General features: G+C 39.6%; 1 protein-coding gene across 1 annotated transcript in view; it reads right to left on the reverse strand.

Annotated features, from left to right (window-relative positions):
- JAZF1 (JAZF zinc finger 1) overlaps positions 1–23,258 on the reverse strand; it is a 185,048-nt gene that overhangs the window by 15,158 nt on the left and 146,632 nt on the right. The window contains exon 3 of the mRNA XM_030508852.1: positions 15,234–15,430. Within this exon, the coding sequence (XP_030364712.1) occupies positions 15,234–15,430 (197 nt within the window). The remainder of the gene's footprint in view (positions 1–15,233; positions 15,431–23,258) is intronic.

Raw genomic sequence — 23,258 nt, forward strand, 5'->3', positions numbered from 1 at the left:
CTCCACGCTCACTATCAGGGGAAATGTTCACACAGCTGATACTCATTGCTGATCTAAAGACATATCAAGTCATTCAAAATGAAATATTTTTCCTTTATATAAAGCACAGGAAATACAAAACAGTTAAACACCATGCATCATGGCTGCTATGCAAGTCTTTAGTCTAGAAGCTGTAGCAGGACTCTTGGCTGTGAGCTGGTACAGGTGGCACAACGCACTGGCTCTGCAAACTCAGGCAACAAATTTCACATGCTTGGTCACCCAAACAGACTAAGCCAGGGTTTTTCCTTTGCTTGCTTGATTGTTTTGGGTACTGGGGGAGAAGAGGACTCAAGAGGACAGAAAGTGGTTTTCAGCCTTTGTGGTAGGTCCACTCAGATTAATTTCTTGTATTTTCAAAAATACTTTTATCATTCATGTCCAGAGAGATGATGTAAACACATACATAACACAACTGAAGAATACCCAGGGTAGCTTAAACAGAGCACTGTGTAGTGCTACAGATGCTTGTATTTTAGATTGCAAGTGCAATTCCAGAGTTTGGGTTAAGCTCTTCCATAAAGCAAGCACTAGGTGCACCACGGTTCTTCAGCCAACAGGCTCAAGCACATGCAGTATAAAGTTTTCTCTCTTACCCCAGTAAAGATCTCTGAGCCTCATTCCTGGGAGAGGAGAGGCAAAACTGTTCTGAAAGCCAACTACATGCTTGGCAGCTCTGCTGTCACTCGAGGGAGCTGCTTGAGATGGTTATGGTTTGTCAAATGGGCACTTGCCAAGGCTGGCAGAGACCTCCATCCCTCTGCATGATCACAAAAGAGCCATCAAAATAGCAATTACAACTCATTACTGACTTGGCCTCGCACAGAGTGGAGCAGCGGGTCCTGCGGGCTGTGTGGTCTGTGGCGGTTGCTGCCGGGCTGCTTGCACACACGCTCATGCCAGGAGCACATCCCTCATCTTGCACTTCAGCCGCTGCTGCTGCCAGCATCTTACTCTTCCTCATGACACTAGTCAGAGCAGGATTTGGCCAGAAAAATGTCTTCTGGAGAAACCACCCTCCCTTCCAGTCCTTTCCTAGCCCAGATCAAGTATCGAGTGCTAAATAACAAGCTGTTTAGGAACTATTACTACTTAGAAGCACTAATTTTCTATTGTCTCTGGCCGAAGCAAGGCTCAGTTAGCAAGTAAGCACCAAGAGAATTTAAAAATGCACCTCATGCAATAAGGTGAATATAGATTCAAAGAGCAATAGTTTTTTTTAACATTATTTTTATTCACAAGGTACTTAAAAGCACTAGAGAAGTTAGACAGAAAACCACTTTTTCTTGGTTTTTTACATCATTTGAAGAGTAGCTTCCAGCCAATAGGGTCTGCGATACTGAAGAGGGCAAGTAAGGATGTAGGTAGATGTTTCTGGACATCCTCTACCCACTCTCACAGTCTCCAAAGAAATGGCAACTGCAACTTCCACAGTCCTAGAGACAGTCTGGAAAGATACTTTCTGGAGTTATTTTGGAGGGTGGTACCTCAAGCAGGATGAATCCACAAGTAACCTTGCACCCAACCCATGGACGGGTACATAGTTTTATACTTGGTGTTCTAAAGGTAACAGCAGATAGGTCAAGTCAACCTTTCAAACCACCTTTTGTTTTCGTTTTAATGCTAAGTGTAAGCTCATGCTGAATTTTAAGTGACTGAAAATGTATTCAATTACAAGGTTTGAATCCGCTTTGGAAAGCATGCAAACACTGCAGATCCTATAGGTAAAACACAGAACCAAATATACCGTATTTTGGTATGGAATGATTTCGGATGAACTAGCCTATATGAGAAACCACCCTAAAATCCTGGAGGTAAAGCTAAAATGATAAAGGTACAAAATAAACACAAATGTTTTTATTTAAAGTACTATTAGTATGACATATTCACTGTCAGAAAAATTTGGAACTATTTACACACGAGATCTGCTCACCATTTTGGGTTACGAGAGAAACAGAGCTAATAACACTGATGTTAAAAAAGAAATAGTCCTCCGGAGCCAATACAGAGGTTGGTGGAACAGCTGGACTCTATCTGGCCTTAGGAGCAATTGTTTGCCATTTTCTATCTTGATCTAGCTGTATATCGGTATATCAAAGAATACTCTAAAATGAAACCCCAAAAAATCCCACTCTAGAGATTGTAAACACACTAAAAGGAACTTACACACCTATATAAGCAGATACATTACAAAGTACTGAGAGTATAAATGTATGCAAATAAAACATGCATGTAATAAGCTAAACAAGAAAAAAAATGCATCAAAAATCTCCACTTCCAATTCCTTGTGAAACAGCAACTAATCACAAAAACATGCATGTAAAGAACTGATCCTGGAAAAAACCAGTCAACTGATACCACGGCATGTGTTCTGTAGAACAGGACTTTCTGAGAGCGCTGCAGAGGTGCTAAAGCAAATTGTTATAATGTCACTGCACAATGTGCCGTTGAGGTTTTATGGTCACACTGCGCCAATAGTCTCGGGAAGTTATTTTGCATTCTTACATAAACTTTTTTTCCCAATCCTGTTTTCCACAAAAAAGGGCTTTCAATAATGTACAAACTTCTGTTTATACACAGTACAGGAAAAACACGATAAACCCAAGAACACAATCTCTACTTTAAACGCGTTTTAAAACGCGATTTCTACAACTTCATGTAAACAAGAATAAGCTGTTAAACGCTCCCCCCAAAAGAGCATAACCTTCCTGTAATTAAACGGCCATGTTTTACATGGCACTTTTTTAAAATAATGAAAATACAAGAAGTAAATAAATAAATCAATCCAGCAGACCCCTCCCAACTTGAGGCTTAACCTGCAAATTAACGTAACGCTAATAAAACCCATGCCAGCTGGAATCCTTTCTTTCTCTGGCTTTGGCATGAGCAGCAAGAGCAGGTATATGTTTGAAGAAAAACAAAGTAGGACATTTTCCACCTTTAGTCACAGGATGTTAATTGAACTCTGGCAAACGTTTAAAGATATTCTCAAAATGTTCAAGAAAGAATTAAAACCAGTTGGGGCTAAGGAACAATCCATCCTTCCTCCTCCCTCTTCTCCCCCCAGACATCTGTTCCAAACTTATACTCCAAAAACCACAGCGAAGAACAGTCATAATTAATGTTATTTTTGCTTTTTAGTTGCTAGGCCTGCATTCTGAAGTTAGAAATACAAAAATACAAGTTTAGGGCACTATTACTGTACTTAAGGACTCTCCTGATGCACATAACAAAAAGGCAGCTTTTCTTTTCTTTCCCCTTTTTTCATAAAAGAGAAGAAAAAAAATAGAAACAGTATCAGGAAACAGTTTCATGTTTAAGATAAAGGATTACAATAAAAAGTACCTACATAAATGAACTGGAGTTTATGAAGCTATGAAAATACATTTGAGACATGGTTTATAACATCGGGTTAAACATGCTTTACAGCTGTACAAAAGCTACTCAGCCACTTACAGTACAGGCCATAAAACTGCTAATGCACAGCCCTTACCCACCCCGACTGCCGTGTGCTTTGCCTTCATCTCTGCACAACCCCAGCAAGGATGCACCGAGCTACAACCAGGCTCCCATCCAAGGAATTGCTATCACTGTGCCCGTAGCACTCAGTACATGAGAAGTGCCACCAATTTCAGTGGGATTCAGCTACATGGGGATTTCCAAGATGCTCCTAGGCTGGACCTTAGACCTGACGTGTGATCGGGCTGAATCATGCCAAGGGGATCCTACAGCAGGCTGTCCGTGGAGGACCAAGGTGTGGCAGAGTTGCAGAGATCCAGGGCAGCTCAGAGCTCTTCCAGCAGCTTTGGGCTGAGGGAATTTCGTGTTTATGAGCCCCAGGAGGGTTACAAACCCCTGACCAGCAGTGAGGGAGGCAACGGCAGATTCTCCACTTCAATGCACTTAAGGGTGGGAGGATTTATTTTTGCATGAAAAGATACCTAAGGCTTCTCTCTACCTGCTTTTAAGTGCTCTGACCATCTATATTTAAAAAACTCCTTCAGTATAATTTGAAAGACAGCCTTAATGACAATACTCAGTATTACTAGTAAGGACTAAAATGCCTATTGATTACTGAGCCAGAATCAAGGATTTTCTCCTCCTGCCTACATACAATATCTACAGAAAACGTGTTTTTTAGTTAATCCTACTCCATTTTTCTGAGAAAGAAACACATTTTTAGCACCCAGGCATAAGAACACATTCAGCAGGGAGTTGTGTCTCCTCTCTCTTTTTTTAAAAACAAAGCTTCTGATAAAATAAGATCTGCACTGTGCCTGGTATGCTGTCACAAACCTTTCTTTGAGGCTATCACGGTTCCCATCAGGTGTATGAAATGTACGTTAGCAGGTGTGAGTTGTTTCAGATGATATATCACTGGGCTGAAGTTGAAATGAAAATACTTCTCAAGTTGGTTTTTTCCATTGCTCCTTGGCTTCTTGTATCCTTTGGCATTAGAGGCAGAAGTGCTGAGAAACTGCCATGAATGATGCTGTCTGACTATATATGGCAAAACCTTACAAGACGGAGCCTATGCTAGCATGGACAAAGCACCAGCCTTCATCTTCAGCAAGAATTAGGGTTGTGTCTTTCACTTGCTGGGTCACAAACGTTAAAAAGACAAGGGAATATGTAATTTTGGGGGTCAGCAAACATTTCATAGCCTTCAGCTCTCTTGGTAATACACAAAAGCTACAAACAACTCTGTTTTTCCTGTAATTTTCCATCATTTTGATGATCGTGTACTGGCTAACATCAACTCACAATACACCATTTCCCCTGTGAAATAAACCTCTCTGTGTTTTAAGTCATCGAGTGTGAAATGGTACATTAGTCTTTGCTTTTTTCTGCTTCTGATTTGCTTTGGCTACAATGCAAGGAAAACTCAAACATTTGCTTAAGTTTCACCATTTTCAGCACACTGAAGCACTGGCCTAAGTATGGGGTTTTTTTCTGCTAGGCACTGTAAAACCTCTTTGAAAACCATAACTGCCCTCAGGATGAAGACATCCACCACTAATATAGCTAGAGTGATGTTTTTCAGTCCTCAAGGCACTACGATGGTACAAATAAATCCTGTTCAATCTTGCAGTGTAATATTTATATATAGATATGTTTATGTATGTGCATATCCATATACACAATTTAAATAGGCACCTAGAAGTTCCATGTGCCCAACTATAGTTTCCAACTTTCTAAAACACATTTGTGCTTCTGGTTAGTAATTTTCAAGATAATTAGCAGATTACTTATAAAGCTAAATAGTAAAAAAATATCATAAAGAAATCCTTCGACCAACTGGCCCTTGCAGTGTAAACACACAAACATGAATGCTGTCATTGTTACCAGAACCACTGAAGTTCCTTTTGACTGTCACGCTATTCCTACATTAAAGCTGGTATTATTCCACACGCTGTGAAAAGCAGGCACAATGTGCCTGCTACAACATGTCTCATTTTTAAACATTTGGAGGAAGAAAGTGCACCCATGTACAGTGGGCGCACTTCTATGCTAAAAACCCCTATCACAAATTAACATAGAGATAATCTTTACTTTAAGCTTATTCTACATTTTCTGTTCTCCACCCTGTTAAAAAGGGTTTGCCAGGTTAGACTACTACGAAGGGGATTATAAAACAGTTCCTGTGCTTGGAAGTACTTTAAATCTACAAGCCATGTTTCTATTGCTGCTTTGTAGCTCAAACCCCAAAACTAGTGATGATTTTATGAGTTGCTATAGTCTAGACAACTTGGTTACTTTTCAATGAAATTGCTCCTTGGGGAGAGTACTGTGAAAATTCCCATACAATTAATTACAGGTATGTGCAATTAAAATACAATTCTACAGCACAGTAGCTTTACAATTGCCGGTGCAACTTATGTCTTTATCAAACAAGAATGCTCTGAAGGGGCTGGGAAGACAAAGTACAACAAACAGGAGGTTACATGTAAAATTACCTGCAGTGAATGAGATGAGATAAATAAGATGCAGTGTTAAATCTGTGATGTGCCTTCTGCCCTGGCAAGATTCAGAGTCCTATTGGAAAGCACAAAATCTAACAACTGAGTCAACTGTCCCAGAATGTACTTTTATAGCAAATGGGGCTCAAGACATTTTTACTGCCAAGTTAAAGAGCAAATGAGAAAGTTAACAGAATTCTAAGGGAAATGCACCCATAAAGCAGGAAAAGAAAGAAAACCAGAAAATATAGAGGAAAGCCATGAGAAGAACTGTGATTAAAAAAAAAAAGCCTTAGTGTATTTTCCCCTCATAGCACAGCCCTATTTTCCCCCAACAGCTATTTCTACCTCAATCTTCCTTTCTTCTATATACACTTAGAAATGCCCTTTAAACTTTAAAAGTAATTTCAACTGTTTTAGCACTACTTTACAATAATTTCATCTTTGAATGTAGTATAGACCTTTTTGCCCTTGGGTTTTAAGTTAGTTTAGGATGGAGTTAAAAGAAGGACTAAGCAGAGGCGGTTATCGTGGCATGTGTCCTTGTGAAAACCATAGAAAAGGTTTATAACAGGAGAATCCCTATCATTTTGCTCCATATTTACAAGGTTATAGTCTTGGATCAGTGGGAACCCCAAACCTCTGAAAAAGCAAGGTGCTCATGGGTTGTGTTGGCTTGTCTAGCACAGCCCTGCAGAAATACTCCAGGATCTGCACCACAAAGCTACAGGACTTTGAAAGAACGGTAGTCACATTATTGGGGCCCTGTGCTCAGAATTCCAGGAAAAACTGATCAATAGGAGCAACAGGAGTTACAGCAGTCTGATGGTGGTCCCTCAGCAGAAGAGCCCTCCAGCCGCTTCAGAACATCAAGATACAGTTACTTCTGTACAACCTAGGTGTACTTGGAAATCCCTGAGCCACCGATTTGTGCAGGTTTGACTAAGATGATGTCCTTGGTCTTCATGGTAATTTCAAGCTGTTTGATCTGGGGCTGTAAGTTAGTAACTATTACTTGCCATGCAGTCACACCCAAGATATGACAACAGCACTGTTGCTGTGCATGCAATACAAGAACATCTCTGTTCCACAGATCCTCCAAGGTTAAGTTTCAGAATGTTCTGGGAATGTAATTCTTTGGTTCAGTTTTGTCAATGAGTAACCGATATAATGCATACTCTTGCCTCTCTAAGGATCTTGGACACCACCTGAGAGCAGATGACTACTAGAAAAAAAAAAAGAGATCCATTTCTGAAGCACTTAGCCAAGCACAGTGATAAGCACTTAAGCATTTTTCACTCTGGAAAAAAGAGCTGAATGCGTAAAAGGTTAAAACCTGGCTCCCTAGGAAGAGAATGTGGCATATAGTGCTGCAAAAACCAACATCTTTTAGCTGTTGCTGGGAACAAATCCCACCTGTGTTAAGAAAACCCTTACAGGAAATAATTGCACTTTTACTTATTATTTTTCATTGTTATTGGAAACCTCCTACTACAGCTTTACTCCTTCAGGCAAAAACTAGAAGCTACCACAGATTATACTTATTATTCATGCTCAGTCACAACCTCAGCCAAAAGCTCATGTTAAAATCTCATACCATGTCTAAGCACACACATATATTATAGTTAAGTCATCTGTTGATCAACTGTTTTGCACAATGCCACTCATTATTTTTTTAATTATTATTTATGTATTTATTTTTTACAAGAACACCCCTAAGACTCCGTTAGAATAGGTGCCTCAGACTGCTGAATGCTGAGCAAACATATGTATATATTAATTAGCGTGCAGGATTAATATAGGCCCCCAAACCTGCAATTAGATGGGACCATTCTGGCTCCAGAAATTATAAAGAAAGTTCTCTTTCATCATCTGCACTGAAATGTGAAATCCTGGCACCAGTGAAGTCCCTCAGAGGCAAGTTTTGCCACAGACCACAATACAGTTGCCTCAAGATATTTTATCATAGATTTTATCGTACCTTGCAGGCCTGAAATATCAAATGCATTCAGACAAACTTTCATTATGTTGGAGAACAGATTTTGATCTTCATTTTGTTAAGTATGGCTTAGTTATTTGCCCATACTGTTTATACAAGAGTGGGTTTATGTATCTAATTTTTAATAAAAACACAGCATACAAGTTCTTCAGTCTCTGAACAGGCAATTAAGCAAGTAGAAACTTCTGTCAATCTGAACAACTAATGAGATGGCTCCTCAGACATCTGAAATGCATTTTTTCAAGCTGCAGTAGAACTTGCTAGACAGCCCATAAGTCAAACACACAAAAATGTAGCACTCTCAGCCCACTTCTCAGCAATGATTTAATACAAGAGCCCTGGGATTTGATCTCATATTTCTACTTTTCATTATTTTTTCAATTACATCTCCATGATACTACACTGCATGAACATAAGGTGTAATAATTAAACCTGAGCATTAACAATATGCTAACGCAGGTGAAGAGTTTTTGAAGTGAATGGCTAAAGTTAGGCTTTTGTGCTTACATAAATTCTTGAACTTGCAACTCTGCAAGAGCAGAATATTTTATTCCAGTCTGTCAAAATGCTTGTTATGTGCTCAAAGTCAGGCATTCACCTCCTCAGTGAGTATTAATTGCTTAACATTAATCATGTCTTAAGTGCACGTAACCTGCATTTGTAGCCTGATTTTCAAAAGGCCATCAACGTGTACTTTTTTCCACGGACTTGTCCTAACTCTCAAGTCTAATTTCAAGCAACTTTAAAATCTTAATCAAAGAATATTTTGCAGTGCACTAGCCTTAAAAAAAGAAGCCCACCACAAAAGAACAAGCTCTCTCCAGCTGTAGCAGTATTGAGCCAATCTGCACTGCCCAAAGGAAAAGCTGTTGCAGATTATCAAATGAATAGCGCAGTTAATGGCTCACAGTCTGCTCTGATTCAACCTAACATGGAGTTCAGAAATGCCACCTGCTGACAGAAACCAAAAACATTCTGCTATAAATAGCAGTTCTGCTACAAATTCGGGTTAGTTTGGCTATGTATTAATAGCACATCCATAAACAAGAAAGTTTGAGCACCTAACTCCTCCCCTCGGTCCTCAGTTCATTTGGGAGACGGGAGGAGGAACACACAACCCTCTTATTTTACATTTCTACTGTCCACTTTAAACTTACAAAGTAGCTTAGCAGAGCATACCTCTTTTTCTCACTGGATTCTGTTTAACGTGCTGTTATAGCACTCTGCGTAACAGCTGCCTGTGCCATATGATTACTTCATTGTTGAAAGCATAACATATGGAAACTGTACTGAAATGTTAGCTGCTTTGATACCTATGAAGAGGAAGGAGCTTTTGCATTACGTCAAGACAACGCATTTTTTAAACAACTTAAAGTAACAAAAACGAAACACACATTTAGAATCTAAACCATATTAGTTTCCAGCATGCCTGTTACTCTATTTCAATGCCCAATTCCAATGGCTGGTTACTATTGTGTTCTTGATTGCTATTACCAGTAAACAATGGGTGGTTTTTCTTCAGCTTTTGCATTCTTGGGAAAGAAAAGGGAATAGATTGAAGAGGATGCCCTTGGGATTCCTTCATGAGTTATCCATGAAGGCAAATGCTATATACAAGCAGAACTATAGGAATGGTATCTTATGTCATTAAGATAACATTACTTGAGATAACAAGGTTCATTGGAAAAACTAAAACTGCCACACAGTGCTTTGCTTCCCAAAATCAAAGCTCCCACAACAGACAAGTGCTTAATGGACCAGAAGCAAGGTGGATCCTTACAGATTCATTTCTAAGTCCCAACTGCCTTTGGCAGGAGGAGAAAGGACACAGCTGTAATACACAGACTTTCCTCCCCTGTAAATTAGTCACCCATAAGAGGGAACAATAAAGCTCTGAATTATTTCATCAGTAGCAAGAACACTCGTTAACACAAGACGGAAGCTATAATCTTTTGCTCACTGTTTTGCCAGTAGTTGCATTTGAATCCTGAACAAAATCCAGCTGAATAAGAGGAAAGATTAATAGTCTGAGTTGTAAGAATCTATTGATTTTATTGAATAAAAGTTTATATATACACTATTTTAATCTTAGAAGACAGCCCCTAATGATGCAAATGGGATCCAATTCTTTTCAATTTAGTTTGTTAACCAAACCTACAAACCCAAACATAATTAAAGTCATTGTAGGTATTTCACAATGCATCCACGACCAGTATCATAATTACTTCTAATTGCACCAGGCTCTGAAATTACATTCTAGGTGAAGACTGGTTTTTTTTTTCCTTAATTGAAAATATATTTAATTTCACTTTCTGTCTTTAAATCACATATTAAATCAAGTCATAGTTCACCACTAGTATGATTTATTAGAAAAAAATGGCCCATTTCACATGATATGCTCTAACTGGCTGAAACAGTGCAGCTTTAGGATTATTGACACAGCTACAACACAGTCTTGACTTCAGTTTATGTTCTGCATATCTATATAGTTACTATAGCTCTACTAAATCATCATTCAAATAGTAACTTCAGATGGTAAATGTAATGGTTTCTGCATCAATAGTACTAGCTTGAACGCCTCAGTCAGAATTTTTTTAATCATAAAATATTGCTGTACTGATTTTTTAGGCATATTTGATTACAATATCACTTAGATTTACATCTTAGATTCCTTAAAGGTTATGGCCAAGCCTACGAAGTATTTTTTACTCCAAATTAAAATTCATTATTGCTTTCATATTTTATTAGAAGGAAAAAGAAAAAAAGAGGTTGCGAAATAAGGTTACTTTCTGTGAGCAGAGAATGGGGTCACTTCTGTGAATATTGAAATTGAGCTAGTGGAAATCACAAGGAAGTTTGCCATATTAAGGAAAGGTAAGATCTTTCAAATGCAGTCAAAGGACTGCACAAACATGACTCTCCAGAAAGGCATTTATCCTAACTAATAATAATTAGTCACCTACTTAACTGACAGCTGCAAATCAAAAATGGGACTTGCCAATTCTCTCATGGAGTCAGCTATGACCACCCATGAAAACTTCCTTTTTTCATCTGCTTTACAAGAGGAAGGACTGACCGACAGCCGCAGCCATTCCAGCCAACCATAGCATCCTCAATGCTCGCTGCCAGGACTGGCTGCCATCCGCTGCCCAAGACGATCAGGCAGTAAGTAGGTCTATAAACCTACTAAACCAGCACAAATGTTATAACTTGTCATCTATTAAAATCAAAATAAACACGAAGGGAGGTCGAAGAGCCAGCTTCTTCAGAGCAAAATGTAATGCTAATTATGAGGTTTTCAACTACCCCAGCTTTTTTCTGGGGGTGGGCAAGACTTAGGGTTGAGCCATTAAAAGCCAGTTGGTAGTATTAAATTCTTGCTTTAGGATTTACAGGAAGGCCAAAAATTCACTCCAGGCTGAGATTTACTATCCCAGGCCTGAAATCATTTAAATAATAACAAAAAAAAAAAAAAAAAAAAAGGTAAAAAACCAAAGAAGTAAAAAAAGTCATAAATATGGAAGAAAAACCGAACAAACACAAAACATTGGTTTCAGATGATTTTTGGTGCTCCTTCATTGCAAAAATGGTTTTAGCTTTTAATTAAATCTGAGACTCACTATTATGAATTACTTTTATAACTAAAACTGGGACCAGGTTATTTTAATAATGAATTACTAATAAGTTACTATCACTGAATCTTTTTTAAAGCTTTTCAGTGTGAAGAGATACCACAGTTTTCAAACAAATGTCAATGCTCTGACTTACACTCCAAAGCCAGGAAGTTGGGGCAGGAAATTTCATCTGTGAGCCACATAGCTGTATGAAAACATTTAAAAAATTAACAGCGTATGTTAAAGATGCAATGTCAGCCCCAGTTTTATCCATAACTAGAGTTCATTAGTTTTGTGGGTTTAAAATTGACATTTAAATATAAAGGCAACATAAGTTTTTGTGACTTAATTGAGCGCTCCTTAAATAAAGAGATATTTCAATGTTTGCAGACCATTAACATCTTTCCAAAATAAGCTGTGTGCTGGTGCTACTTAGCAATATTTCCCTATCACCCTAAGGAGCCTATATAGCTAATAGAAGCCATTTCTTTTGCTAAATTCTGCCCGCAAACTCTAAAAAGAGCATTTAAGCTTACTAAATGGAGTCTCCTGGGAGACAGTATTGTTAAAACAAAACCGGAACAAACTTTTCAAGTGAACTTTCTGCAATCATGGGAGGACACAGGTCTTAAGAAGAGGAGAAAACTTGTTATAGGAAAGGGAACAAAAAGCCAAATGTAAGCAGAGAGCACATGCCAGTCACCCCTAAGGGAACAGAGGGGAGGTACCGAAAATTAACTGCTGCATTTCTACTACCCACCAAAACCACAAATGGGCCATTCTGAGGGACTAACACATACAGAGTCTGCAGATGAATACATGTCTGCCTCATTACTTGAGAAGAGCCTTAAAGAGCACACTTCTTTGCTGAATATTTCTGTTTCTACATGAATGATCTCATTTACACAGAAGAAGGTGCTATACATATGCATGCAACATTTGCAGCATGTATGTGTGTCTGCTTGGAAGCTGCTCAGCTCTGTCTGTGAATTTGGCTTGTATTTTTTTGGCAGTGATTTTTACTGCAAAACTTAACAAACATTCCCTGTAGCCAAACCACCTTGAACTGTTTCTTATCAAATTTCACAAGCTAAGGGGGTTCAAGTCTGGTCAATATATGGATGAGAGATCATTATATGAAATTATGCTTTGCTGAGAAACGGCAACAGTAGCTTAACAGCATCAGGAAACGGCAGGATTAGCTAGTAAGGATGTGCACAAAGATGACTGGGATTCAGGTAGCTGCTGGCTTCACCCAAGATAAGACTATCACACCAAGGAAAGCCAGGATGAGCAGCATACCTAAAGGGAGGACAGTACGCGGAAAATGGGACCTAAAAGATTAGTGAGGTTCCTGCTTTCTACCTCAAACAAGAATGGCAAACAGCCACGAAGGACAGTCTCTGCTGAAGGACATGCCTATTTGTATGCCATCTCACCAGCTTGCAAGGCATGCTTTCTCTCTGGCATCTAAAGCAGCACCAGCTTTGAGTTACACCTTGTGCAGTAACAGTAATACCAGGCATGCTGCTGAAGTCTGGTATCCTACCACAGTATCAAACAACTGAGATGGAAGATAATAAAAGAGAAACTGCCATTCTGAATTTCTCATGTATAGTTTGGGAAAGCATAGGTCTAAAGGAGGGTTAGGACAATGATTATATTTGGATTATAACAAATACTTAACATCAACCCAGATGATGCCCTTTCAGGCAACCTAAGGAAAAACATCCTCTTTATTTTCTTAAGTTGCCACAACATACATGTTTACCTGTATTCAGAGATGAATTAACAAGAGATGCTCGGAGTACAAATCAAACAGGATCTCACAGAAGGAATACAGCAGTATTCTTCATTCTGACTGGATGCAGTGGAGGGTATGCCTGTACGGCTTGGAAGTTGTGTAGGCACTGCGAGGCTGAAATGCAGGATGATTTACATACTCCAAATTGCTTCCCTGAAACAGATCTTGCCTAACTATCCCTGGTTTTATCACCTCGCTAGTCAACTGCCACACATCTTGCACTTGAGGGAAAAAGATTTGCATCAGTCAGTAACAGACACATGAGCTGCCTATCTAAAATTAGCCTGCTGGCCCTCCTGGGCTCCCTCTGCAGGCACTGCACCAACAGAATGAGAAGCTCAGCCACAGCATGACTCTGAGCACCTACCTCACCTATGCAAGCTAGAACCATTGCGGAGACCAAAATCCTATGCCAAGCAAATACTGGGAAAAATTCTGTAGTTATCAGAAAAAATACCATTGCTTATTTTAGGCCCAGAAAAGCTTTCAAGACGACAAAAATAGAAATTCTGGGCTGAGGCTGCTGAAATGCAACTTAATTGATAATTACTTAAAAAAAACAAACCCTTCAACAAATAATCTATCTTTTTTTCTACCAAGCTATTACAAACCCTAACTTTGGAACAGGGCTCCAATGAGGAACTTGGAACAGAGGCTGCAGAAAGTGGAAGGTGGTATTATTCATAACCTGGCAGGCAGCACTCCTAGAAACTCAGCCATGAGAAGCTGATTCTCTTACCTACAGGTAAAAGAACATTGAGTAACTTAAAAAGTTTGAAAAATATATAAACAATAAAAAGTATTTCAGTAGACAGATGCTGGCTTTTTTTCTTCAGTATTTGATGGAACATGTTTCAAACAGTACATCACTAACCAGTGTTCCTGACAGATGTGCAAAGTTATACTACCTGACCACATCATGAATTAGCCTTCTCAGGAAGAGCTACACAAAAGCAAAACAGAAGCAAGCAGAAATTCCTTGGCATCTGTAGGATGTCAAGGAAATGAATCAGTTTGTTTCAAATAAGAGATAATTAAGAAAAATCTATTAAAATTTTCTGAATTACATTATGATTGTATCATTTACTTATTCTCAACATGGTTCCCTTTTTCATATCCAGGGACATAATGAACAACCAATTCATTACAGAATTTCCAGAAAGAGTGTTACAAGGAGGAGTACAACTTTTCCATTTAATCATTGATACTAAAACATTCAATCGCTTCTATAAAACATATGGCATGACCCTTTATCAAGGCAGAGATGCTCGTGTGATTTCCTATGAAGAAGAATATGCTGAGCCTATTTATTACAGAATAGAACAGACATATTACATGCATAGCTTTTTAGAAGGAAATAATTGGTATTTAATCTGAAGTGTATCAGAATTACCTGACAAGATCTCTACCTAATGTAAACCAGAATGACCTGGGCCACGAGATCTGGTTCAGCACAGCCAGCAATTTTCAGTTTCTCCAAATAGTGCAAAACCCTTGTACCTTAAACAAGCACTGTACCACAGGCATAGCTCTCCTACTGATACATCAGGGGTCTTCTGAAACATTTGGTGTTTCTGGTCAGGTTAGGATTTTTGTGTAATAATTTCAGTAAAGTTAGTGTCTTTCTCTGCTTTAGCAAAGAGTTTGGAAACACATTTTAGAGACTGCAAATCGAATGCAAGTAAAAAAGCCCAAAGCTCTTCTGCTTTATTTTTAGAAGTTCTTCATCCCAATGCCTCAGTATGTCTATTTTTCTCCAAATACCATGTAGCAAAATTGCTAGCTTATTTGGGATAAACCAAATGGTAGGTGCTTACCTGTAGGAGTACTACTGCGAAATGAAGAGGAGGGAGTAATAGGAGGGGTGACTGGAGGAGTAAGGCTTCCACTGCTGTGGCGAGGTGGAGTAGATACATTCCCACGGGACACTGTGCTTGACAAAGTCAAAGAGAGTTTCGGCTGAATCTTTTTCTTCAAAGACTCCTGCTCACGTCGAGCTGCATCGGTCATAAATCTAGAATAAGAACAATCACGAGGATGAGAGGCTTGAAACACTGTCTACAAGCAAAACTTAGGTGAAGTAAGTATTTTTCACCTCAGTGACCAAACAGAGCTTCAGACTCAGCCACAAGTTCCTGTGCAACACACAGATTTCAAGAATACAAACTTCTCCATCAACAGCTTTTTTTCAGTGTTCAAGGTCTAGGCCTTTGCTTCAGATTTCAATAGAATTTACATCAGACACTTGTACCATGTGCAAACACACAAGTTTTTTAAAACTCCAACCAGTGATCAGCATTGCAGACAATATTGTAATAACTATACTCAATCCTTTACAATAACTACATTCAATCTTTCTGTGAAAAAGTAGCTGAGTAGCTGTAAGAGAGAAAAATGTTAGGGGCAAACATACTGAATCTAAAGGTCAAAGGGATAGTATGAATTACACTGTGTAGATACTTAATTTCCAACTTAGGATAATCACATCATTTTTCTAAAGGTTTTAGACAATGCTGCCTCACATAAAAGATGTCCAATTAAACTGCAACTCCTCAAACCAGAGTTCGCAACTCTAGGAAACCAAAGGAGGTCTCTCTGTACAGCTTTGGTACATGCTGCTGAAGACCTGATGCAACTCAGGGTTCATCTCTGTGCGATGCTGAGAGGGAATTTTACCAGCATGACTCAAGGTGTGCACCAGTAATGCAGTAATATCAGTAGTGCTACTTTTTGCAAGGGATCTCTCACCTGGAATAAAAATAGTTTTTTTTTTTTTCTTTTATGCGATTCCTTCCAAAAAAAGGAATAATTGAAGTGAAAAAGATCACTTTTATTCTGAGTGCCTACACAGAGTCACACCAGAACACCCGATACTGCATTATGCTGATATTCAAAGCATCATTGCTGGCACCTGTATTAACCTTCACTTGAAAAGACTGGGGTTCTCCCACAACAGGATCTCTGCAACTCAGACTTCCTGCATGCAGCATTCAAGTGATATTTTAATCCTTTGTCTTCCCCCTCCATGGCATAAGGAGCCATTTTGAAAGATTCCTAAGAAGACAGGCTCTAGTAGACCACCTTGTCCATGCAGTCCTCTGTCCTTCATACTAAAGTACAAATTACAGCTGTCAGAGAATAAACCAGTATTTGCTAGCATGCGATACAGACTAAGAAGTTAAGTTACACCCAGACATTCGTCTGACCAGGTTAGAGTAAACCAGGTTTTAGCCAAGACACAACCTTTACATGATCAGCTCTTGCAACCTTGGCAAATCATGAAGGATGCATTCAGAGACATGAGGACGTGGTGCAGCCAGTACATTGCACTCGCCTTGGAGCCAGGTGTCACCTAGAAATTCACATTTGCAAACCAGTAAGGAAACAGAATGACAAAAATTGCCAGCAATTATTTGTATTGGACTAAGTGAGGGTGATCTGGCTTTCTTTCAATAGTCACACTCTCTTCAGAGGAGCCTAGAAAAGAGAATGAGACAGACGTGGAGATAGAAGCAGCCACAGAAAACAAATCTGTGGAGGAAATAATGAAGATACTGAGTTGTTTTATTGGGGGTATGTGGCAAACGTTTGGTAATGGTGACAAACAAGGAGCAGCAGGGAGAAACTGCCACAACCTGACCCCAACCTCTGCACCACTTGTTCCCTCACCAAAGGGACTGAGTGTGGTCTGCAGCAGTAGCAGGGGAGGAGAGATGTCTGGCATGAAGTGAGCCTGGGAAAGAGGAGGGGGGGAAAAGGGAAGGGAAGGTGGCTTTCTCCCCTCCCCCAAGTGTTTTAGGGTTTTTCTTTTGTTTCTCAATAACCAATACTTGAATCAGTAACTAAATATTTATGCTATTGGCAAAGGATTAAGTTAAATTCCCCACGTTGAGTCTGTTTTACCTGAGATAGTACTTGCTAAGTGATTGCCTTTATTTCAGCCCATGAATATTCTTGTTCCTGCTCCTCCTATTTCCCCCCCCCATCTCGCTGGGGCTGGCGCTGTGGGGGTGAGCGAGCAAGTGGCTACTTAGCTGCTAGCCAAGGCTAACCCATCACTCTACCGAATTTCCTGTAATGCAACAACTGTATTTGCTGTGTGACCTATATGACTTGATGTTACTTATCCTATGAGAAGACACAGAAACAGCCCTCATGTATGCCCAGAATCCAGCAGAGGACTGGGAGATCCACCTGTAGCTCCTGAGGAAGAGCAGCAGACCCTGAGGAGAGGGAGGCAGAGGGAATACTGCCACACCAGTCATCTGGTTCACAGTTTATATCCTGACATTGTATGAAAGATCAGGCCACAGGCTGGCTGGACGAACTGGTTCTGCAGACCATAGTACCACAACAACTGCACTGAACATGACCACCAGGTCACAGAGGGTCTTGCAACAACATGTAATACCTGCCACAGCATCTCTACCATGGTGCTTCAGGACCGTCCAGTTCTCTCACCAAAGTTTAAATGAATATGAATCACTATATTCATTTAGGCTCCACAGAAACCCAACACTTTGTGACTGCTTACAACACATGGGCAGTCTGGATGGAAGCTGGCTTTGAGTCCAAACCTGCCTGCACTTATGGAGAGATCTGAGAAAAAACAACTCTTGTGGAACAGTAAGGGGTGCATAGGGAATGGGAAAGGAGAAAGAAAAAAAACCCCAACCCCGAAAGGGGGATTTTAAACATTTGTGCCAAATATGAAAGAAAAATTTGGCCTAGATATAAAAAACCCATCTCTTTTTCAAGAGACTTATATACTTTAACACAGCCTCAAAACACTACGGCATAAAATTTTAAGTTCCATTAGAGCAATAAAGATATATCCTGTCTATCTATACCACGAAGGCATTAAAAAGGGGATCTTTTGCCATGATACGTAACATCAGCACACAATCTGCAGACATTAATCAACAGGTATATAACATGACAGCTTATCTTCGCTGAACAGAGCCAATACATCATGTCAAACCCAGAGATGACATTTTTATGAAGTTAATATTTAAAAAGCAGATATCCATAGTAACAGTTTAGTTTTATATTTCTCTAAACAAGGATGCAGATATTACTGACAAAGCAGTCCCCAAAGTCTAAATTTCATTCAAGAAAAAAAAGAAGTAAAAGGATCTCAGTAAAACAGGCATTCAGTACACATTTGCTTTTCTTTAACTAGGAAAGTAATTCACTGTTTTTGGAATTTGTACCATGATGTGTGCTTGCTTCTGGATGGGAAGCCTTATTCCTTAAGAAAATGTTATGGCAACATTATAAATCCTTGAAAACTTGGAAGATAACCGCAACTGTGAGATATTAAAAGCAGCAGCATGAACGCTGCTATTTAACAAACTCAGCCACAAATAACAATGTTAAAATAATATTGAGGTATAACCAGTCTGGTTGAAGTCCATAAAAATCAGGAAAATTTGAAGTTATAGCTGAAACTTCTCCCTGTCCTGTGAACTCGCTCCCATTTGGGCTGAGCATGTTGGCTATATTCCAAAATGTCATTTGTTGTCTACACTGTGAACCTGAGAGAGATGGAAGGCAGAGTCTGTTGCGAAGTTCAGTTCCTGATATCTCAAATATGGAAATATGGAATTAACCTTTTCAGAGCCAAATAGTCCCATACATGCTTGCTGGAGCACTGGCAGTGCTAGGGTTTTGAAAAAGAAACTTGTCTAAATGGACTAAAATAAAACATTTTTCGTCATTTTAACTGAAATGCAATATTAGACTTGTGCCTAACTATGGTGGTGTTCTTCAAAGCTTACAATACAAGCATTTTAATGATGGGTATAGAGAGACATTTCCAACAAAGGCTTTAATTTTCATGTTGAAAGTACATTACGGTTGCAACATCAAGTGCTCAGAAATGAAACATGCCGGAATTAACATGGAATACCGGTCTCTAAATTACACAATTGCACACAATTTTCCCTGCCTCATTCAAATCCACAAGATGTGTGGGAAACAGAATATGAACTGTAACCAACAAAGGCTGCTGTAAGACCACCTTGGTTAAATCCCACCTCCTTGCTTAATAGCATCTCTTACCACCTTCAGATCCATCTCCTTGCTGAGCAAATCTACCTCTGCTGTTTTCAGCTCTGAACTACATAACCCCACCCCTTCAGTTCCACCACAACGCAGATTTTACCCATCTTCCCTGCTGCATAGGATTGTGTTTACACCTCATAAACCTCTCTCTCCAAATCCAATATACCACATAGGTGCAGTGAAACAAGGAGAATCATTCAGTTCCCAGCCATTCACTGACCCTGTTTTGAAAAGCATGGTGTTCGGGTTCTTTCTTGTAGATGGTTCATAACACCACGGAGGAGCCCATTCCTTGGAAAGAAATTGCTTCTTCCCCCATTTTTTCTTTCCTTGCCCTTTCACCTTCCTAATAATTCAACTCCCTGCTGCAAAACACGTAGGTGCATTGATTTCTGAACCAAGTGCTTGCAGCAACTTTAATAAACACAAGCAAAATACAATATTTCCCCCTCCTCTCATTCCCTGGAATGGTTCAAGTATTTTTATTGAAACTTTCCCAAGAAATTCAGCCTGAAGGAGACACCCAGCATGGAAAATCTCAGCCCAAACAGCCGAATGTTGGCAACATAATAAGCAACTGAAACACTCTTATAATGGAAAGTGTTGCACAACCTTCCATATAGGTGGCAATATAATACAAACAGCGTTAGCTGTTGTTACCACCATAAAAAGTCACAAAAAACCACAGCTGATGTTCAAATAAAAAAAAAAAAAAAAAAAAGCCTTTTCAAATCAAACCTTTGTAATATTTGTAAGTCCTGTCACCCCCAAAAGCTTTGGGATCGAGAATGAACAGAGGCAGAACACAGTCTCCCAGAAATTTCCTGTTTGCTATTAGCACACACTGACTGTTTCAGGATCGTGCCCCAGTGTGACTCATATGATGATGTCAGAGTTAGTTTATCATAAAACTCTTACTACACACAATCCTAAATCCAGAGTTTCAGAGCTCTGGGCTCACGCATTCGGATTGAGGGTGAGGGTAGTTATAGAAGCGAGTTGCAAATAAACTGAAAGATTTGACTTGAGATCTCGCTTGAGAGAAAACAGAACAAAACCAAAACAGGTTGCTACTCGGAATGTATCTTGGTAATAACGGCCATCAGGGTATGAGGCGCCCTTTCCTCCTCCTCCTCGCTGTTACAGCTTGCTGATGCAGGAAGATAGCCCTGCTTGGACCAGGTCTGTTTCTATGTCCACAGACATTCACACTGACAGTGAAGAAGGGGCATCACAGCTAACTTGTTGGATCTCAGTATTAACCTGCTACATTTGGTTTTTTCAGGATCTAGTCTCTAAAACACAGACCAACAGAGGAGATGGCGAAAATCACAAGCCTATCATTCTCCAGTTACTGCATACACACACACAAGAGAGAGTAGGGGGATTATTCTGAGCTTGCTAACCAAGCAGATTACGCTACAGAGATGCTCAAGCCCAGGACTGCTCCACAGCACTGTCTGGTTGCACACATGCTTAAAAAACCCCACTGTGTTACCTGACAGTAACATATATACCCTGTTCTGTGCCTCACCACTGGCCAGTAGTACTAGACCACAATGGGAGAAGATAGCAGAACAGAATTAGTTCTGACCTTCTCTCATTATCACACAGATAATGATGGAAGAACATTGATAGTAACACTCAGCTCATGTTTGCCTCATTTGGCTAATCTGTACTGGGAAAAGCCCATCACCTTCACCGGAACATGAGAAATCATGCTGCTCAGCTTCCACCACTCATATTGCAGCAGACTGCTCCTTAACCCAACACCTGGTCAACTTCAAGACTGACTGGAAAGAGAATTAAAAATCCATTGTGCTACCTTCTGGTTGTATTATATTTAGATCAAAAGTGGTTGAACTCACTTGACAGATTGGGCACACACTACCTTAACTACATACTTAACCACATACATACATGAAAGCCACACATTAATTCTCCTGTTACTCTTTAGACCTATCGGAGCAAGCTGCTGCTTATATCTGCTTTTCCCCTCAGTCTTTTCCCACTTTTGTCTCAGTTGTTTGTACAATTCTTTGTCAGTGCAGTACCAAGAGAAATAAGGAGGTGAGGATAGCAATTTTAGCTCCCCATCTTCCTCATCACATTAACAGTGTTCAGGGAAAAATCCACCAACAGGCTATGATGGAAAGCACCTCTAGTCATGCAGTATTTTAAAACTTCAGACCACCTCTTCTTTGAAGAGGGATTCGGAGGATCCCCTTCTCAAGGCAGGACCCCATTTCAGTATGGTAGGACTCTGTGGATCCTGACATGCACTAATGAACCCCTCAGGAACTGTCTTCCACACTTTTTGCTGCTTCTGCAAGCAAGGGCAAAGCAACATGGTTTGGTTTAGCTAATGCTGGGAAGAGGAGACAACCGTTAAGTTGAACTGTTATTGGGTTCAGGAGAAATCTGGTGAAATCTAAATGGTGGGAGTTCAGCAGCAGGCTGTCTTGTCCCTTGGGAAGGATGAAAGGCTCTTCTCAGTTGAACTTCACAAAACTGGGCCAAAGCAAAGACAATCAATGTCCCCAAGTAATGCCTTGCCACACTCTTTATGTGATAATGAGGGAAGAAATATACAAGCAAGTCTCATACCATCCATTAACTCAAATTCTTTGATGAGCACCCTTGCGCACTTTCACATTCCATTCTTTGTAGTGTGGGGGTAACAGAAGTATTCTGCAGTTCTGTACAAACCTCTCTTGCCTCACAGAAGCTATCAAGCATTTCTTTTTTCTTTAGAGATCTTCCATTACAATTTTAGCAAAGCCTCGAGAAGCAATGTCAGTGTGAAAAAGCTGCATTAAGATGCATGCATAATCACACACATGCCCACACTACTTAGACTACAGAGTATTTGCATAATGCTAAAACATATGATTTGTACAAAACTCCCTTTTGCTTGTCTTGTTTCTTCTGATTTCACTAAAACCACAAAAAACGTGGAAGAAACAGCATAAAAGAATACTCCCCTCTCAATGATTCCCCCAAACCTATATCGCATTTCACAACAGGCACTAACCAGATCAAACAAACCAGTAAAGGACATTTCTAAGCTTCTGGAAAGAATTCTTCATCGCAGAAACACCACTCATCTAAGCTGGTCTTCAACATGGACATTCATCTGAGATCAGGTCTTACAAAGAAATTCAGTGTTCACTTTCAGTGCCAGTCATACTCAGGCTCATCTATTGAAAGCTTTCCCTAGGTCCTAAATAAGGAATATTTACGACAAGCTGATGAGTATCTTGGAGAGACAGGACAGAAACAAATTTCTTTTTATTATTAGTCTTTGGGATAATTTATTGCTGGTACAATTCTTTCATTTCCATTATTCAACCTGCTTTCTCAAGATGTAAAAATATTATCACCACGAGATCAGCTATAGTGCAATACCCACTTTTCTGAATATGTGCATCTTTGACAGATGAACTAGAGATTATTAGGATGCACATGCACCTTAAAAAAGTAGTTTAAAGCAGACTTCACATTGTATTTCTGCTTCATCACTGAAAAAGACCGGAACACAACATGCAGTTGTACTCATATTGCTGACAGTAGACTCAAGGCTGCAGCCTTAGGAAAACTGTTCAATATGAGCAAGAGTTCAGTGGGTTTACTTTAATTGTCTGCTCTTTACACATTCTTAAAAGATACAATAAGGCACAATAAAATAGCCACCAAGTAGATATTTTGTGCTTTTAGCATGGAAAATTGATTCAGAAGATTGAGTAATGTCATATTTAAACATATGTAAGTGGAGC

This window comes from Strigops habroptila, chromosome 1 (assembly GCF_004027225.2).
Source record: "Strigops habroptila isolate Jane chromosome 1, bStrHab1.2.pri, whole genome shotgun sequence".
Lineage (NCBI taxonomy): Eukaryota > Metazoa > Chordata > Aves > Psittaciformes > Psittacidae > Strigops > Strigops habroptila.